Raw genomic sequence first — 17,728 nt, 5'->3', positions numbered from 1 at the left:
TGCTACCAAATGCAATAGCTCAGGTTTGAGTCAGCAGAAAGGTCTTTTGTCAAAAAGTCTGAGAAAGCACAAGTATCAATGTAAGTTGGGAAAACAGCTTAAAATAACAGGTCAACATTGTCGGAGCTTGGATAGCTGTTCACATGTCACAGATTATGATTAACATTGCAAGCAAATGTTTGGCAAGGCTCTTTCACGTCAAACTGAAAACAGATTTCTACAAAATCATGTCAGTTTATTAAAAAAAACTGCATGGTGATTTAGGAGATGCAGTTCAGCTATAATTACTGCATTATATTTATTATCCCTTATTATCCCTTATTAATCCCATGAGGGGAAGTTCTTATTTTCGCATATCTCCCCAATTGGGGGAGTCAGAGTGACAGGCCAGCCACGGTACAGCGCCCCTATTATCAAGGAAATTTCAAATTAAATGCAGTTGTGTTTGTCATACAGCAAGGCATTAAAACATTGAGTAATGCAACCCAAATATAGATGTTAGTATGAATTATGAAAAAACACAAATATGCATAAATGCTTAGGTTGAATTAGATTGACCAGCAGTACATGTTAAGGCCTTTCTGGTCCATCATGGCTGTTAATTTCAACATGTAATTGATGCAAAATTTTACTTATTTTTGATACTTCTGTCACAGAGGGATTTATGTCATGAGAAAATACATCTTTAGTTCGAACATGAATGCTAAAAAGCCTTTAATAACTTTTTGTGCTTCAGTTTTGTATTCCTTCACACCAGCAACTGCTTGCTTGGAAATGTCCTTATTGTTGGAAGAAAAATATTTTTTTCAATCAAGATAACATTAAATGAATCATCAGATTGTGCAATTCACATTTGGTCAGACACTGAATTGGCGACAGTCACATTGTGATGGTATAGCAGCTTTATTGAAAATCTACGTGAAGCATCCAAGTTTTCGAATTTGTAGCTTGTTAGCGGCAACATCCGCCTCGAAGTGAAGGCACACTGATTCTCACAGGAACTTCTTCACTTGAATTATACAGGTTAGCATCGTGACAACTTCACTTTCACTTCAAAATACTTTTTAAATCATTAAAGCCTTGACTACGTAATGTACATTACATGAGTATGGACAGATGTGAATGTAAACTGCAACTTCACAGGTTAAGTGTATCTTGTGTAACAGGATCGTGTTCTCAAACATATTAGAAATGACTAGTGTTTTTTAAAAACTGATAAATTGGTCCTGGCAGCATTGTTTTACAATATTCAGTGAAATCTTACATTTCAAAATTACACAGTGTTAACCAGCAAAACAAAAGGTATAAAGGGTGCACAGCCTATAGTGCTCTATGCATCGAATTGTGCAAGAAAGATATAGTAAGAGTCCATTGTAAGTAGGGATAAATATTCAGGCTCGGACTGCATTAGTCAGGTGGTGTTTTGACAACACTGTATGTAGATTTGGCCTAAAGAAAGACTGAAAACCTGCAAACAGTGCAGTGTATTGTACTATATTGTCAGATGACTTAGTATTCTGCATTCAAGGGGAAGTCTTTGTGTTTTGAGGCCCTGTAGAGAAAAAACAAGGAACATGGATCACTTAAAGTTCAGATGATGTACCTGGTCATGTAATTCTTATGTCTTTTTTAGTTTTTCTCTTTTGCCCTCTTCCTCCATCTTTACTCACCATGGCATTTGGAATGCTCTCCAGTTCTTGTTCAGGCTCAGGAGGGTCTTCATGTCGTCTTGGCTCAACTCAAAGTCAAAGAGCTGAAACAGAGAGAACAGTAATAAGCTGAGACACTGTAGAAGCTGCCCTTAATGTTCTGCAGCAAGTATCAGGAATACATATGGTTGGTTTAGAATGAAAGGAGAAAGAAATCTGACTTTTGCCACATACCACAACCTAAATACCCATTGAACACAATAGACTGAAGACTTTGACTGTATATATGTCTTAAAAGTAAAAACCTGGATTTTTAAATGATCTCATGAATACAGTAAATTAGTACACCCATCAACATCATCAAAAATAAGATTCAGAATGCTTAAAATTACTGTACCTCGAAATTTTCCTTGATACGATGCGGTGTTGCTGACTTTGCAATGACAATCACATTCCTCTGGGTGTGGAATCTGATCAGAACCTGGTGTATGGGGCAATAGTTCATGAGAACAACACATTATTTTCATCCTGAACATCAATAAATGACCACATGTTGGTGGTTTACCACACAAACAATTCTCTACTGTTTAATTCCCAGTGTTTTGAGTTTTTTAAACAAGCCTTGTGATCCACCGTGACAACAATGACTTCTTTTGCAGAAATCAGTTATTTAACTTGCGTAATATAACATGACATAATTTTGGGGTTGTGTGGTTGCTTGTGGTATCGGCATCCACCCAGGAATCGAAATGCATCACTTTAACACAATATCTCTTTGTTAATTTCTTTTCTGTCTTACCTGTGCTGGAGTCTTGTTGTACTTTGTCGCAATGGCCTTAATCTTGGGGTCCTCCAACAGAGAGGGTTCATCAGATGACGCCCTTTTGTAAATAAGAACAGAAAAGACTGAATGGCAGTTAATATTCTTGCAAGGTAAATCTGCTCTCACATTTTCAGTAAGCATAAGTTATCAGTTCTCTCACCAGGGTCTGTCAGGGGAACCCAGCGGACCGTAAGCCGTCACTGCGATGCCTTTTGAGTGGCAGTAGTTGATCAGCTTCTCTTGGGTCAGATACGGGTGACACTCAATCTAAAAAAAAAACATCATTTTTATTTTTTTTTTAGATTTTGTCATTCTAGTGTTATTTTATGGTATATTAAGCTTCATAATAGACCTCTTGTTTCCCACCTGGTTGACAGCAGGTTTGTACTTGAGGCCTGGCTTGTTGAGGATGGCTTCAGTCTGATCTTTGTTGAAGTTGGAGATGCCGATAGCTTTGACCAACCCAGCGTCCACCAGCTCTTCCATAGCCTGGCAGGCAAATTGCACACTGATGTTAGAGATGCACTACAGACTTTAGTTGCGAGCATGTGTCTCTGTTAACGCAATGAGCCACTTAAATTACCTCCCAAGTGTCCAAGAAGTTGCTGTCATCAGAAATGATCTGTTCGTTCTCATCTACAGGAAAAAACTCACCGCCTGGCTGCAGAAGCGAATATAAAAGTTTGAAATGCAGCATTCGAAGTCGGACAGCATCTTTTTTTATTATGATAATTACGCTTTTTAAAGTTTCAGAGGTATAGGTAGATACAGTAGAGCAAGTCATAGTTGCCTACACAAGTATAATAGACCAAATCATCAGCTTGACCAGAATCCTTTCTTTTACGTTTTAGAAGCAGAAGTCAGGAGGTGTACATACTTTTGCCCCCATTGGAAAGTGCATGAGGTAAAGGTCCATGTAGTCCAGTTTCAGATCACTGAGAGTCTTCTCACATGCTCCCCTCACCAGAGATGGAAGGTGAAAGGTGGACCATAACTAGGAAGAACAAACACCGGTTTTATCAAACGTACTGTCTGTGTGATTTATGTGGATGTCTTGTAGTGAAACTGCTGTATTGTATGAGAAAACTCATTGTCTTTCCAAACACAATCACGTTGTTTCTCATTGTCAAGCGCACCATGCATGTTATGAGTGAAACAAAGTGTTGTGAATATGAAGCTAAGCTGGGGGAAGACTATGACTAACATGTTTCATGCTCTTTCACAGACTCCATTTTTACAGACATGGTTGTATGACCCCCCCAGCAGCTGACAAATGAGTAAACACAAGTGCACTGGGGAAGTCCAAAGGTATCTCATAGCTAACCTAGTCACATCCAGAAAGAAAATAAATTTTGAGCATGTCTGTCGTTGCACACCTACATACAATAAGCACATATGAGTTTAATGACACTGGTTCTGTAGCGTACCTTACTGACAATGAATAGATCCTCCCTCTTCACCACTCCCTGTTCAATCATAGCGCAAACTGCAGCCCCAACTTCTTCTTCATTCTGGTACACATAAGCACCATCAATGTGTCTGTAGCCACAACTTATGGCCACCTTAACGGCCTCACTGACCTTTCCTGGATCTGCCTGCAGAGGAACACAAAAACAAGGAAACTGCACAAAAGCATCCATACAGCCAACAAAATATGTGGCAGTGATTGTCTTTTGTGTATTTTGGCCTTTTTGGCTCTGTTTAGAAAGCTTCAAATGGTATCAAATGAATGTAAAATGCATATTGTTATTACCAGCATTGCTGATTTAACAAGTTTTTGAGAAAATGATCCAGTTTATTATTGTTTAAATACCACATCTCTTTGCACTTGTGAATGTAAATTTAGTAAGCGAGGGAGATGATTCATTACATGAAGAAAATGCACAGCACAGAATAGATAATATAGATAATAGATGTATCAGCAGTCTACCATAGATTGCTAAGAGTAAAAACTAAAATGTTTAGACTTACCCTCCATGTTCCCAGACCCACTATAGGCATCTTTGCTCCATTGTTGAGTGTAACTGCAGGTATCATTTTGCAGATCTGACGCTGAAGTTCTCAGTCTAGAAACGTCTGTTAGTGCAGCAGACTCCTGCTACAAGGAGGCAGCCTGTTGTGTAACAGTCAGTGAGAGAGGAGGGGCAGAAACAAAGTGCATCAGGGTTCGATTAGTGACGTCTGAAGTGCATCCACACTGGAATAGTAAAAGACAGAAGCACAGAGAGTGTGATTATACAGTTCTGTCAAAAAGTATCCGAGAATACAATTACATCTTCTATTCTTGCACATTTTTCACACTTGAATACTTCAGATCATCAAACTAATTTTAATATAAGACAAAAACAACCCAAGAAAACACAAAATGCAGTTTTTTAATGATGATTTCATTTATTGGAGGAAAAATGCTGTCCAGCCCATGTTGCCCTATGTGAAAAAGTAACTGCCCCCTTAGCCTACCAATCTACAAAATGTCCAAATTCATTTGGACATTAGGTTCAATTTCACCAGCTACACCCACGTATGATTACTATCAGGCTTGTTGAATCTAAACATCACTGTCTGGCATTGTGAAGTAGCTGAAGGGACTCAAAAAGCAGCACATGATGCCACGTTCTAAAGAGGGTCAAGACCAGATGAGAAACAAAGTCACAAACACTTATCAGTCTCTAAAGGGTTGCAAAGCCATTGCTGAGGATATCTCTGTCTAATATTAAATAAATGTAAATATTAGTTTGATGACTTAGAACACTTAAGCGTGAGAAATATGGAAAAATGGTAATGGCATTTTTAAAAAAAGGGGTGGAAACTGGAAATAAATACCTTCATTTAGTCTGGCAAATATCCTTAATTGACTCAAACTTATATTTCTTTGGTTGTTCTTTAGGTCATAAATAAACACCATTGTCCTAATTTGAAGTACACTCATATACTTATGTGGTGTAGAAAAATTACACCACATTCATGTTCACTCCTTATACAGTTGTTGCCTTTGATGCCCAACAATGAGAATGAAATGCACGCCAGACTTTAAAAAGATATTTATTGCAAAAACATGCAATGGTCAAATATGTCAGGTCAAAGTGTTTAAGAATCACTGCATGAGTTCTCAAAAAAGTGTGACGTTACTATGCAGCTCCATCAGCTGATATGATTGACTAGATGATGAAACAGGCTGATTACGCTGATCAGGCACTGACAGGTGAAGTGAATAACACTGATTCCTTCATCATAGCACCTGTTAGTGGGTTGGATATATTAGGCAGCAAGTGAACATTTTCTCTTATAGTTGATGTGTTTGAAGCAGTAAAAATGGGCAAGCATGAAGATTTGAGCGAGTTTGACATGAGCCAAATTGTGATGGCTAGATGACTGGGTCAGAGCATCTCCAAAACTGCAGCTCTTGTGGTGTGTTTCAGGTCTGCACTGGTCAGTATCTGTCAAAAGTCTTCCAAGGAAGGAACAGTGGCGAAGCAGCTACAGGTCATGGGCTCATTGATGCACATGGGAAGGAAGGCTGTCCCATGTGATCCGATCCAACAGACGAGCTACTGTTGCTCAGATTGCTAAAGAAGTTAATGCTGGTTCTGATGGAAAGGTGTCAGAATACACAGTGCTTTGCAGTTTGTTGCATATGAGGCTGCATAGCTGCAGACCAGTCAGAGTTCCCATGCTGACCCCTGTGCACTGCCAAAACACCAACAATAGACATGTGAGCATCACAACTAGACCATGCAGCAATGGAAGAAGGTGGCCTGCTCTGATGAATCACGTTTTCTTTTACATCACGTGGATGGCCGGGTGCGTTGCTTACCTGGGGAACACATGGTACCAGGATGCACCATGGGAAGAAGGCAAGCCAGCAAAGGCAGTGTGATGCTTTGGGAAACATTCTGCTGGGAAACCTTGGGTCCTGCCGTCCATGAGGATGTTACTTTGATCTGTACCACCTACCTCAGCATTGTTTCAGACCATGTCCACCCTTTTAAATAAATGGCATTCCCTGATGGCTGTGGCCTCTTTTAGCAGAATAAAGTGCCATGCCACAAAGCAGAAATGGTTCAAGAATGGTTTGAGGAGCACCACAATGAATTTGAGGTGTTGACTTGGCCTCCAAATTCCCCAAATCTCAATCCATTGGAGCATCTGTGCGATGTGCTTGACAAACAAGTACAATCCATAGAGCCCTCACCTTGCAGTTTCCAGGACTTAATGGATCTTCTGCTAACATCTTGGTACCACAGCACACCTTCAGGGGTCTAGTGGAGTCCATGTCTCGACAGGTCAGGGCAGGGGGACCAACACAGTATTAGGTAGGTGGTCATAATGTTAATCCGTATCACTGTATGTCCAGTCATGAGCATTATTAGCACTGCTTTTGTTCATTGTACTATACAGATTTGACCTTTGATGCTTTATACATCAACAAACTCCTGATTCCTCTTGCCAGACTTTATAAAGGTTAATTTTTTTGTCAGGTTAAAGTGTTGGAGATGCATCAACAACTTGTGCAGAGGCAGAAACTGTTAATGTGTTTGAACAATATAGCTAAATAGTCTACCATAATAAAAACATGTATCTCAGTGGACACAATCAATAATTATTCACTTCAAACTGTTTATTAAGGTACACAGATTATGATTAGGCAATATGGGACAAAATAATGTCAGGAAAGAGCGTTTCATTTCAGTGGAAACGTATCACTAGCAATGTAGTTCACGACTCTGTGGGTAAAGTGTTTGTATTGTTGGGATGTTTTGTTGTATGATAGTGTTGCCGAGTCCATCATGGACTACATGGAGAGTGTTTCTTGAAAGGTTTTTCATGGCCGGTGGCACGTCGTTGACTCAGTAAGTTTTTTTATATTCCTACTACAGATGGGTATCATAAAGATTTTCACAGTTCTACTACTTTTACCAATACTGCTTATCGATCTGGTACTTAAATGATGCTCTTATTGGTACTCCACTGAATGTTTTTCAAGAGGAAAAAAAACGAAAACAGAATTAATGTCTTTAGTTTTTATATTTAAATTAAAATTCTTGAGCTACAACAGCTTTGTTTTGAGCTAATCATTATTTGATCAGTGTCCTTTTTCAACAAGATAAGGAAGTGAATGTACCTTTCGTCCTTCGATTAATAAATTTCTCCAAAATTAAACCAAAAGTCTCACATTCAAACATGAAAATAGCTGTTCATGCTTGTATTTTCTTGACTGCTCTAACTTCCTCCTATCTTGTATTAACTAAAAGTCACCGTCTCACCTCTACCTAGTCCAGATTGCAGCAGCTTGGCCTCTTCCTGGCTTCTCCACATTTGTTTATTTCAGAGTTTACTGATCACTTTTAAAGCACATCTGGTTTTAGCCCCAATCTGCATATTAGAAATGTTGACCCCATATTAACCAGCTCATTGCACATTTTATTATAAGGAACATTAAAGCAATTAAGAATATTAGAACAGGATGCTTGACTGATTATTCAATTACTGGGACTGACACATTAATGTGATTTTAACATTATATTCAATAGAGCAGCATTAAAGTGAGTAATATGCATGTTTGGTGTCATTAATCAGAACAGACATATCATCTATAAACAGATGAGTCAAATTTAGATGATTCTTCAGATACTTTATCTACTCCACATTAGCTTAGCTACGCCTGGGTGTGGTGCAGCTTGTATGATGCTGCAGTTAAGCAGGTCTGTAGCTGCTTGCTGCATCTTCATCTCTGTTTATGTAACTGCGTGTTGTTAAGCGGTAATAGTTATCATGTAGCCACATTAGCCTACAATTAGCCGTGATTAGCTGTGATTATTCTGTGTGTTCTTGTGGTTTGTCAGAAGGAGAAGTTGAGAGGTTTGGCATGCAGCAGGTTCTTCTTTTTATCTGATCATCCTGCGGTTCCATCTTGTGAGCAATCAGCTGGATTGCTTTAAGCAATAAAGACTCTTCCTCTTTGTCATGTGCACTTCCTTCTAATAAGTGTGCCATCTCCGATTGGAGAAACTCCAAAAAGTAAAAGTTAAGCATGTTCTGGGCAAAATAATTGACCTGACCTACTTGTGTTGTTGCTTTTACTCATTCATATTTATTTACGGTTAGCACTGTCGCCTTGTAGCTAGAAGATCCCCAGTTTGTGGCCTTGGCCTGGGAATGGGATCTTTGCATGTTCTCCCTGTGCATGCATGGGTTTTCACTGGGTTCTCCGGCTTCCTCCCACAGTGAGGCCTAATGAGGATTAAGCATTGTATAGATAATGGATGGAGGTTTGTACTGATGGCAGTGACAGACCAAAGAAATCAGGTCACATCAACTATGGGATTGTCAACACATAAATTAATTTACAATTAAGGCACCAAAATTTCAAACAACACTGCAAATTACTATTTCATCCACTGTATTTTTATCTTATTTGTGTGAGTGTGTGCTCAATTCCATGAAATGTTTTCACTTGGATAAGACTGATCAGACCTGATATTCAGTATTTTTTAAATTATCAGTACCATTATTGCTTTTTAGCCAGTTCCTGATTAAATAAGAAACTGTATTCAACCCTTGCTGGGGAAATTCACATTACAGCAGCTAGATACAAATTAACCATAAAAGTACAATAAGAATAAATATAAAGATTAAAAAAAGACTATGTAGACCTTTGACATGGTATTATGTATAATGTACCCAATTGTAGGACACATACGACATGTAAAATTGTATTTAAATTTATTTAAAGAGCGCTGCATTTCTGAAAAGACCAGTGCTACATCATGTTACTGCACTTAAGGAGCAAGAAAAGCAAAACTGTGTTGCATGGTGTTGTTGAACTGGAAGAGCTATAGGAGATAAACAGCAAGAGAAAAACTGTGTTGCATGATGTTGCTGCACCTGAAGGGTTTCTGTAGAATATACAATAGGTATAACGAGTGATCATGTCACATGGATTCTCTTTTTGGCCCAATTAGATTCAATCTGAACCGCAAAAGTAGAAAATTTCTCTCTTTTATACCAAACTTTCCACAAAGATGTACAGCTACTCTCTCATTATTCTAATTTAACTCATCTAGAATTTAATGTTAAAAAAAGTGTAAAACCCACATTGTTTTTTATTTTATTTTCATAAAATCAGCTTCTTCTTGATCACCTATTACAGACAGCATTCTAGCCTCTGTCGTCTTTTCTGAAGAAAGGACGCTCTCTACTGGAGTTCAGCTTGAACAGCAGCTGTCTAAACTAAATAGTATCTTTTTGACCAAAGGGCTGCCAACATTTCAAAAACACTTTAGAATAAAATGCATTCAGTGAGCCCTGCAAAATCAGTTGAATCAGAATCTCTCTTAACTCAATCTCAACCATTTATTTTTAGAGCATCCAGCACTATTTGCGTTGTGTTCTTCTTCTGCATACGAATGTAGAATCATGTGTAACACCACTGTGTCCAATTTAATTCATTACTGTTCATGCGTACAGGTCATGGTAATAAATAAGACAACAAATTATCTCCCCTCTGGTTACACAAGTCACAAGCTTTGCAATTACTTTCTATTGGATACAATGTAGTTTCAATGGACAAAGCATGACCCACAGTAACTAATCTTAAGCTAATTCTGCATTAAGCCAGAGGGAAATATAATAAAACGATTTATATTTAGATTAAAATTAACTGCAAGCGATTAAACATGACTTAGAATTAAGTGCGCAAATGCATTTCCCACTATTCCCCCTCTCCCAACACAGAACACATATATTTGCTCTTAGAACATTTTTTTTATTCATTCTTCAAACATTATGCAACCAAATCAACATTCAGGCCACTCTCAGCACACACAACACACACACATAGCATACATACACACACATGCACACAAAGTGCTGACTTTAGACAATGACTTTTACACAGCACTGTCTAGGACAGATAGGCAACACGTAGAGCAAAGGTGCTAAATATTGCACATTACCGTCAGTTTGGGAAACTTTAACATTTCAGACCATTCAGCTTCACTGGCGGATGAGCCCAGGTTTTTAGGCAAAAAACATCTGAGTGACAACACCAACTCTGCCTGGGGTTTACCAGTATTTCTTATGGGACTGATGTTAATTTCCTACCCTGACTGTGTGAAGGTAGATTCTACTCTGTCGGAAGAAACATAAACGAGGTAACAGTTGATAATGGTCAACCTGCAACATTAGATACAAGTGCTATAAATCCAAATTTGGTAGAATTACATGTTATTTTAGACACATTTTTCTGTCTTTAACCAAATCAAGATGTGCAAACCCAGAACACATAATGAGAACTGCAGCAAACCCTGGTTTTAAATTCAGAGGGTGGCCTGAAAGCTGCAAAACTAACCTTATTGCCACACTGTTCTCAAAAGATAAAATTTAACTGAAATGATATTTTAGCCTTAGATCACACCTGAGTCCAACAGATTGTACCATCACAAAAAAATAAACACAAGTAAACATAATGAACCTGCAAAGCTAAATAATGGGGAGGTATCTGAATGATCCTAAGGACAATAATGAGTATGAGTTATTGCTTGGTAATTGCAGCCATTTGTCAGACCAGCTTGGATATTTGTTCAAAGAGGAAAGTACATACAGAACATTACAAAAGCCACACAGAACCATTCTGTATTCCACCAAGTGATAAATTAGCATTCAATTTCAAAACCACAACTAAAGACCCAGGAAGTGTCCCAAGTGGCCATGTGCACCGTCCTCCCAGCCTCAGGAGCAGTCAGTGAAGGTGGTCACCATGTTGCCCCGACGCTGAGTCACTGTCCTGCAGTGCTGCTTCCCTGAGCCCTGAAATCTGTCCTCAGTCCTGGTATTGTGTGCATTAAAGGAGAACATCTTCTCCAAGTCCTCAAACATGTCATCAAAAAGTCCTCCACCGAAGGCCCCCTGCTGAAATTGCTTCCTGTGGTTGTTCATGGCCTCCCGGTGAGCCTGGAAGTGCCTCTCAAAGTGTCTCTTCTGGTGTGCTTGATTGTGGGAATGGGCCTGGGAGTGGAAGTGGTGATGGTGGTGTTGATGCTGTTGACCAAAAGTGTCAAAGTCTTTGAACATGTCATCAAAATTGAAGTTGAAGGACTGGTAGTGCTGGTTGAAGTTATAGTCATTGCCGCCGCCTTCTCTATGGCCCTCCCCTGCTGACGAGCCATGACCAAACTGGTCATACTCTCGCCTCCTCTTATCATCTGATAGCGTCTCATATGCTGGAAAAGACAGAAAACAATTGACATACAGACACACATCAAACCTACATGGTTCACTTTTCAGCTGCAATTTGAATAGTCTATTCAGAAAACAAGGCGTGTTAGATTCAGGCTTTGAACTGTCAGCTGTTGCCATGACATGTAAACATGTGTAACCTCACAACAGAAACAAAGTAAGGTGTGTCTGTCAGCTAACTGGTGACCAAAAGTCCTCCAGAAGACCCGCTATAACATGAAACTTGGTCCATTACTGAGCATACCTGTTCCCTGATTATAATCTTGATACTTGGTGTATTTAGATAACAAGTGAAACGATAATGCATGAACTTCACATGACAGAATGACACACTTACCCTCAGCTATTTCTCTGAACTTGGCTTCAGCGTCTGGGCCCTTGTTTCGGTCAGGATGGTACTTCAGGGCCAACTTATGGAAGGCTTTCTTGATCTGACGCTCAGATGCATCTCTGGGAACCCCCAGGAGGTCGTAGTAGTCCCTCGCGGCCAGGATGAACTCTGAGATGAGCAGGATATTCACTGCGAGCAGCAACACCGACTGCGCTGTGGCCATGACTGCTGGTTTTGACACCCTTTTTTGGCTGTGAAAAGAGCAGGTTCGTTAACTTCCTTTCTCACACCCACGCAACACACACAAAAAATAAGCTAAGAACACTGTCAAATTAAACGTGCTTGTACCAGCTATTAAAGAACGTAGGCTACAAGAAAATGCTAACTTAACCTTACTTTGCTAGCTAGTGTCAAGAAAACGACAACTCACAGTTTTAATAGAATATACGAGAAGCTTACAGGAGCCCTGCCTTTAAAAAATCTTGCTAATGACACTCTGTGGTACGTTTTCAGTTTCAGGAACAAGTTTCAGCGACAAGTGCGTACAAGAAAAGAGGGCTTACCTGCCTGCGAGGTGGACAAACAGCCTGGGTACACTTCAGTCAGCCGCCGACAGCTACAGCTGATGAGAAGCGAAAGCTAGCCGTTGTTGACGAGCTGCATTCCTGAGCCGTAACACCACGACTCGCAACGCCATTGGTCAGTTTCTCCAACGCAGTGACTCCGAGCGATCTGATTGGTCGAAACAGTGCGCACGTGGAAAGTCGGGATAGACCGAGATGAATACAGTCGAAGCAAGATAGCTTTCTGTTCGTACTCTCGTCTTCGCTTCGCGCGGTTATTTGTATATTTTTGCTAATATCGTGGCAACCAAGCATGTTTTAGCTCGGTACGGTTATTATGTAGTTTATATGTAAACTGTTTGAATCGTCTTGTACAAAAAAATTGAATTCTGAAAGGCGTCCTTCTGTTTTTTTTTTTATCGCCTTGCAGTCATTTGTAATCACAGATGAGACGGGAACTATCTTGGCAATAAGTGAAGTGTCGTCACATCCGCCCTGACGGCTACAACCCGGACGTGAAGGTTTTTACAAGCTGTTTCGTGTTTTCAAAAAAAAAAAAAAAAAAAATGGCAGCGAACATAAACGTGTCTCTCCCAGGCGTTTTCGTGTAGTTTCGCCGCAGTTATGCCACGGTACTGCGCTGTGAAGGTTTGCAGGAACCGCGGGGGAACTGCGTCAAGACAAGACAACAGGAGAATTAGCTTCTACCCGTATGTTTTCTGTTTTCTACTTTCTTTCCTCTGAGGTAAACAGTTTCATTTTAGCTGCAAGTGCTGCTGTTTCTGCTGTGTTTAGCATTATTAGTCAAGCATAGTGTTGGTTACAGAGGCACAGGAGGGGTGGCAGTAATGTCATATCAGTAGTATGCGATGTATGCCATGCTTATAAATATACAAGGGGAGACTGCTGGACTGAATGTTGAGTGATGATAACGTTAGAAATGATGTAACATTCAACTCGCATTTAGAATTACAGAAGAGAAAGGGTTCATTGTGGAAAATTCTGAGCTTAAAGCCACAATTCTGAGCTAAGAAATCAGAATTATAGTTTAGATCCTTTTCTTTAACTTGTGGGAATTCTCTCAGATTTTAAAAGCTCTCATATGGTGAAAACTCATTTTTATTGTGTTCTAAACCTAGAGGTTCTAAGTAAAAGCTGTAAAGATGTGTTTATGTTTGCGCTTGTCATTCTACAAGCCCCCCACAACTAGATAGGCTTCCAATTTTACAAGCCAGTAAGAATTTTACTGTTTCAAATGAGGAACCACTAGTTATCAAGCTCAAACTTTGCATAATATTGCTTCCAAAGTGAGTCATTCAGAATGAGCAGCGTCCTCACAGTCCACCAGGTTTATTTACTTTGCTGCTTCTGACTTTTAAATGCCTCAGCCATGAGCAAAACACCCCAGATGTGCTGTTGTTGGCTGCAAGAGTGAACACAAGTCTTCATGCACTCCCAGCAACTGAGGAACTGAAGATATAGTGGATTATTTTTATTTTTCACAGAAATGCCCCCACAACATAATTCTAAACTGTCCATAGGTGTGAATGTGAGTGTGCTTGTTTGTCTTTATGTGTAGCCCTACGATAGACTGGCAACATGTCCAGGGTGTCCCCTGCCTTTGCCCTAAGTCACCTGGGTTAGGCAGCAGCAATGGGGATTAATCAGTTAAATGATGTATAGAAAATGGATGGAATGTCCCCACAAACACAGGAAAAATCAGTGGTGTTAGCACATTATGCAGTTATTGTGACTAATGTTACTATTAGCTTTGACCATATGCCCACAGGTCAGAGCTCTGCAGAAATTGTGACACTGAGGTACAATCAGAGAAGGTGGAAACATTCAGGTCAATTTTAAAACCAATAAACAAGGACGGGGTGGGTTAATGTGTTCTCATGATGCCAGTTGTGTTTCAGTGTAACCTAAACTGAGCGGATGTTTACATCTGTTTATGTCACTCCTGCTTTCTGTCCTCAAAAGTACAGTGCATACGTACAGCTGCATTTTAAAAAATAGCCTTTCTTATTTGCATATACTTTCTATTTCTGTTGTCAGACAGTGGAATGAGTGTGAAATAGTGTCTGAAACTCAGCCCAGTACGGCTTCATGTTAACCAAACTGTGCAAGAGTGCTGTGCATCTGGTGATATTTCTGTGTCAAACGAGTACTAAGAGAGAAAATCAGAAGTGATAGAAAGTCCTGGTCTCATACATGTATGTCTGTGTTGACTGCTATGCAGTTAACTATTTTGCTGCACACTTTCAATCACTGATGCAGAGAGAGTCTTCCTGAATAGAGTGGAAAGAGCAGCATCTGAGTTGCATCTAAGACACTGAAAAATCCCATTTTGAACAGAGCTGAAACCAGGGGTTATGCGGTCGTTGAAAAATCAAGCTTCTTTATTGTATTTTGAGCTGAAATTTAAGACACATTCTCGGGACATTTTTTCCGGTGACTCTGTCGTCTTCCGTGCATAACAGAAATCCTGAAAAGTTTCAGCTTTATAATGGCTCATTTCTCTCTCATCTCTGTTTCTCAAAGGTTTCCCTTGCAAGACAAGCCCAGGCTTCAGAAATGGGTGGACAACATGAAGCGGGCAGAGTGGACCCCAAGTCGACACCAGTATCTGTGCAGCGAGCATTTTACGGAAGACTGCTTCGACATTCGATGGGGAATCCGTTACCTGAAGAATAAAGCGATCCCCACCATTTTTCCTTCAGTGGAAGATGTATGTATCTGACTTGCAACACAACAAAACAGTATGAAGCTCTGAGCAAAATTTAAACCTCTTGATGTTGTTTTTCACTCACAGAAAATGTCATCCCAAGTGGAGTTTTAGTGTGCAGCAGGCCCTTTTCCATTTTGTAGGCTTTTGCATTGCCTGTGTATGCACCATTTCTGTAGTTTTCTGACAGATCACAGTTACATTACACTATTTAGCTTGTTGCATAACTGTTTTAATGCCTATTGATTATTTAATGATCCTATTAAATATTGACCCTTTTTTCTTTTATCTCAGGGTGGTGAGAAAAAAGCGACCAGCATTAAAACAAGCTCCAAATTAAAACCCAACACTCCAGACACCGACACTGAGACCAAAGGTTTTGACTCGCCTCATAGTAAGTGGCCACTCATTTTGAGCAGGACATGCAAAAAGGTTCCATCAAGTACAGCAAACAGTACTGTTGAGGAGCACGCAGAGATGCTATTTGAAGTACCTCTGGTCTCAGAGATACAGACTGCTGCTAGTGAGCTAACAGGTGACACTGGAGTGCCAGCTGCTTCCTGCCCTGCACTGCCTCCAAGCACTGAACCTCATTCCAAACAGCAGACTGACTCGTCCGTGACTGTGTTATGTTGCGAGCCGCTGGTACCTTCATCTAATAGAGAGGCAAGTGTGGATGCAGTGGCCCTTCAAGCAGCTCTGGGCCAGACTTTTAGCTTCGTCCCTGTGGAAGTGATCAAGGACAAACCCACTGGCTGCTCCCTGGAGGAGACGGGACATAGCGACGGAGAGCACATTTCTGTTTACGAGCATTCGTACTGCAGACCGGACACAGACAAAGATGAGCTTTGGAGTAAGATCTTGAGTTTACATGCAAAGATCTTGGAACTGGATCGCAGGGAGGAGAACACGATGGCTAAAATACGAGCTCTGGAGAATGAGATCGCCCTATTGAAGAGGGATGGTGCTGTTTTTAAAGAGAAGCAGAAAGTTTTAGAAGATTGTATATCATCTGTGTTGCTCTGAGTTTGGACCCTAAAAGCAGAATTGAGGGTTTTTTTGCAGATATGTTGCACATGCTCTCATACATTCCTTACATGAAGCACAGCAGCACACATTGTGCCTAATTTTCAGCTCGACTGGTACGCAATGTGACGCAAAGCTGCTCTTCTGTTTTAATAGTATGAATGTACTGTATACCTGATTAATGCTTTATGTCCACATGGTGGCACTGTATGACCTGTATGATTTTTTTCAAAGCTTCCGTGGAGCATTACTTCAGTGGCTTGTTGCTATGCATTATTGATACATAGTACCATACACTTTGAATGTGGCATCTGAAAGGTTCTGAATCCATTCTGCAGCATAACAGTGACCCAAAATATCCAGCCTGAGTCATAAAAATCTTTAGAAAAAGGAATCCTGCAACAGATGGCGTTAGTGCAGAGCAATGAGCTCAACCATATTTAGTCAGTCTGGGTTTACATAAAAGATTTCAGCTTAAATCCACAGCAGAACTGTGGAAACTTGTTTGAGATGCTTGGATCAAGCTTCCTTTAAAAACGCTGTGCACAGGGGAACTGGTGCTATTTAAAGTCAAAGGACGGTCACACCAAATATCGATTGCTTTTTTCTGTTTATTGCACTTTTTTATTAAGTTAATTCACAAATATAAACTATTAATTAGTTGAAAGCACTTGTGCACAGTACTGTATTTCCAAGATTTTCTATCTTATGATTAATCCTAACTTCCTCACTGCTCTTCTGCTGTCTTTGTCATGCAGTTTATTCATTTAGTTGCATTTCAGTATCCATTTTGGTCTATTATATGATGACATAATGCCACTTGAGTCTTAATATTTCTTTTATTTACATTTTTACTTGCATTTAAGGTACTTCTATGAGTCCTTGTGACTAACCAGGGAAAGCAAAAGGGCACTTCTCACCAGGATCCACTCTGTTGCTCAAGTGCTGGATGTTTATCAGAATGATTCTAAATGGTGTCTTTCTTTCAAGGACCAGTATGAATCATCCCTGACAAATGTTCATACATTAAAACACAACTTGCAAAATTCTAACCTTTTTAACTCTCAACTGAAACAGTGACTGCTTGTTGTATTGATGTCAATCAGTTTTATTTTATGATGCTCAAACAACAACATATACACACAGTATGATATACTTCAGTGTTGTAGGATTATGTTTTATTTTTGTGCTACAAATCCTAAAAATTCTGCTTTTCTAAAATATATCCATGATGGCTCTACTTTAAAGTGTTGTGACTGTATTTCTTCTCGCTCAGGGAGCCTTTATGCCTCCACCATGGTTGTGATGATTGTTTTAAACCTCACAACACGAGGTGATGGCAGCATTTATCTCCCACTTTACCACCTTGAA

At 39.8% G+C, this 17,728-nt stretch overlaps 3 protein-coding genes across 5 annotated transcripts; 1 reads left to right on the top strand and 2 right to left on the bottom strand.

Annotated features, from left to right (window-relative positions):
- Positions 1-884: 884 nt before the first annotated feature.
- On the bottom strand, positions 885-4,597 carry LOC111563677 (aldo-keto reductase family 1 member B1-like). 2 transcript variants are annotated; one of them, XM_023262878.3, is made up of 10 exons: positions 4,444-4,597; positions 3,900-4,067; positions 3,350-3,466; positions 3,056-3,133; positions 2,839-2,961; positions 2,633-2,739; positions 2,449-2,530; positions 2,047-2,130; positions 1,671-1,753; positions 885-1,552 (listed from the first exon to the last, which is right to left on the bottom strand). In XM_023262878.3, exons 1-10 carry the CDS (start codon positions 4,507-4,509, stop codon positions 1,510-1,512), a joined length of 951 nt encoding a protein of 316 aa, XP_023118646.2. In that variant the 5' UTR covers positions 4,510-4,597; the 3' UTR covers positions 885-1,509. The 2 variants fall into 2 exon arrangements, with proteins under 2 accessions (XP_023118646.2, XP_035800679.1); XM_035944786.2 differs by having other exon boundaries at positions 4,053-4,067; positions 4,444-4,583.
- Positions 4,598-10,216: 5,619 nt separating this feature from the next.
- Positions 10,217-12,760, bottom strand: LOC111563683 (dnaJ homolog subfamily B member 9-like). Of its 2 annotated transcripts, none has more exons than XM_023262890.3 (3): positions 12,604-12,760; positions 12,047-12,291; positions 10,217-11,693 (listed from the first exon to the last, which is right to left on the bottom strand). In XM_023262890.3, the coding sequence occupies exons 2-3, from the start codon at positions 12,261-12,263 to the stop codon at positions 11,203-11,205; spliced, it is 708 nt and encodes a 235-aa protein (XP_023118658.2). In that variant the 5' UTR covers positions 12,264-12,291; positions 12,604-12,760; the 3' UTR covers positions 10,217-11,202. The 2 variants fall into 2 exon arrangements, with proteins under 2 accessions (XP_023118658.2, XP_023118670.2); XM_023262902.3 differs by having other exon boundaries at positions 12,608-12,713.
- A 278-nt stretch (positions 12,761-13,038) lies between these two features.
- On the top strand, positions 13,039-17,604 carry LOC111563670 (THAP domain-containing protein 5-like). The gene is made up of 3 exons (XM_023262854.3): positions 13,039-13,313; positions 15,148-15,334; positions 15,626-17,604. Exons 1-3 carry the CDS (start codon positions 13,228-13,230, stop codon positions 16,355-16,357), a joined length of 1,005 nt encoding a protein of 334 aa, XP_023118622.2. The 5' UTR covers positions 13,039-13,227; the 3' UTR covers positions 16,358-17,604.
- The last annotated feature ends 124 nt before the right edge of the window (positions 17,605-17,728 follow it).

This window comes from Amphiprion ocellaris, chromosome 21 (assembly GCF_022539595.1).
Source record: "Amphiprion ocellaris isolate individual 3 ecotype Okinawa chromosome 21, ASM2253959v1, whole genome shotgun sequence".
In the NCBI taxonomy this organism is placed as follows: domain Eukaryota; kingdom Metazoa; phylum Chordata; class Actinopteri; family Pomacentridae; genus Amphiprion; species Amphiprion ocellaris.
Note: the sequence above shows the minus strand (reverse complement) of the source record. Positions and strands in the feature narration are given on the sequence as shown.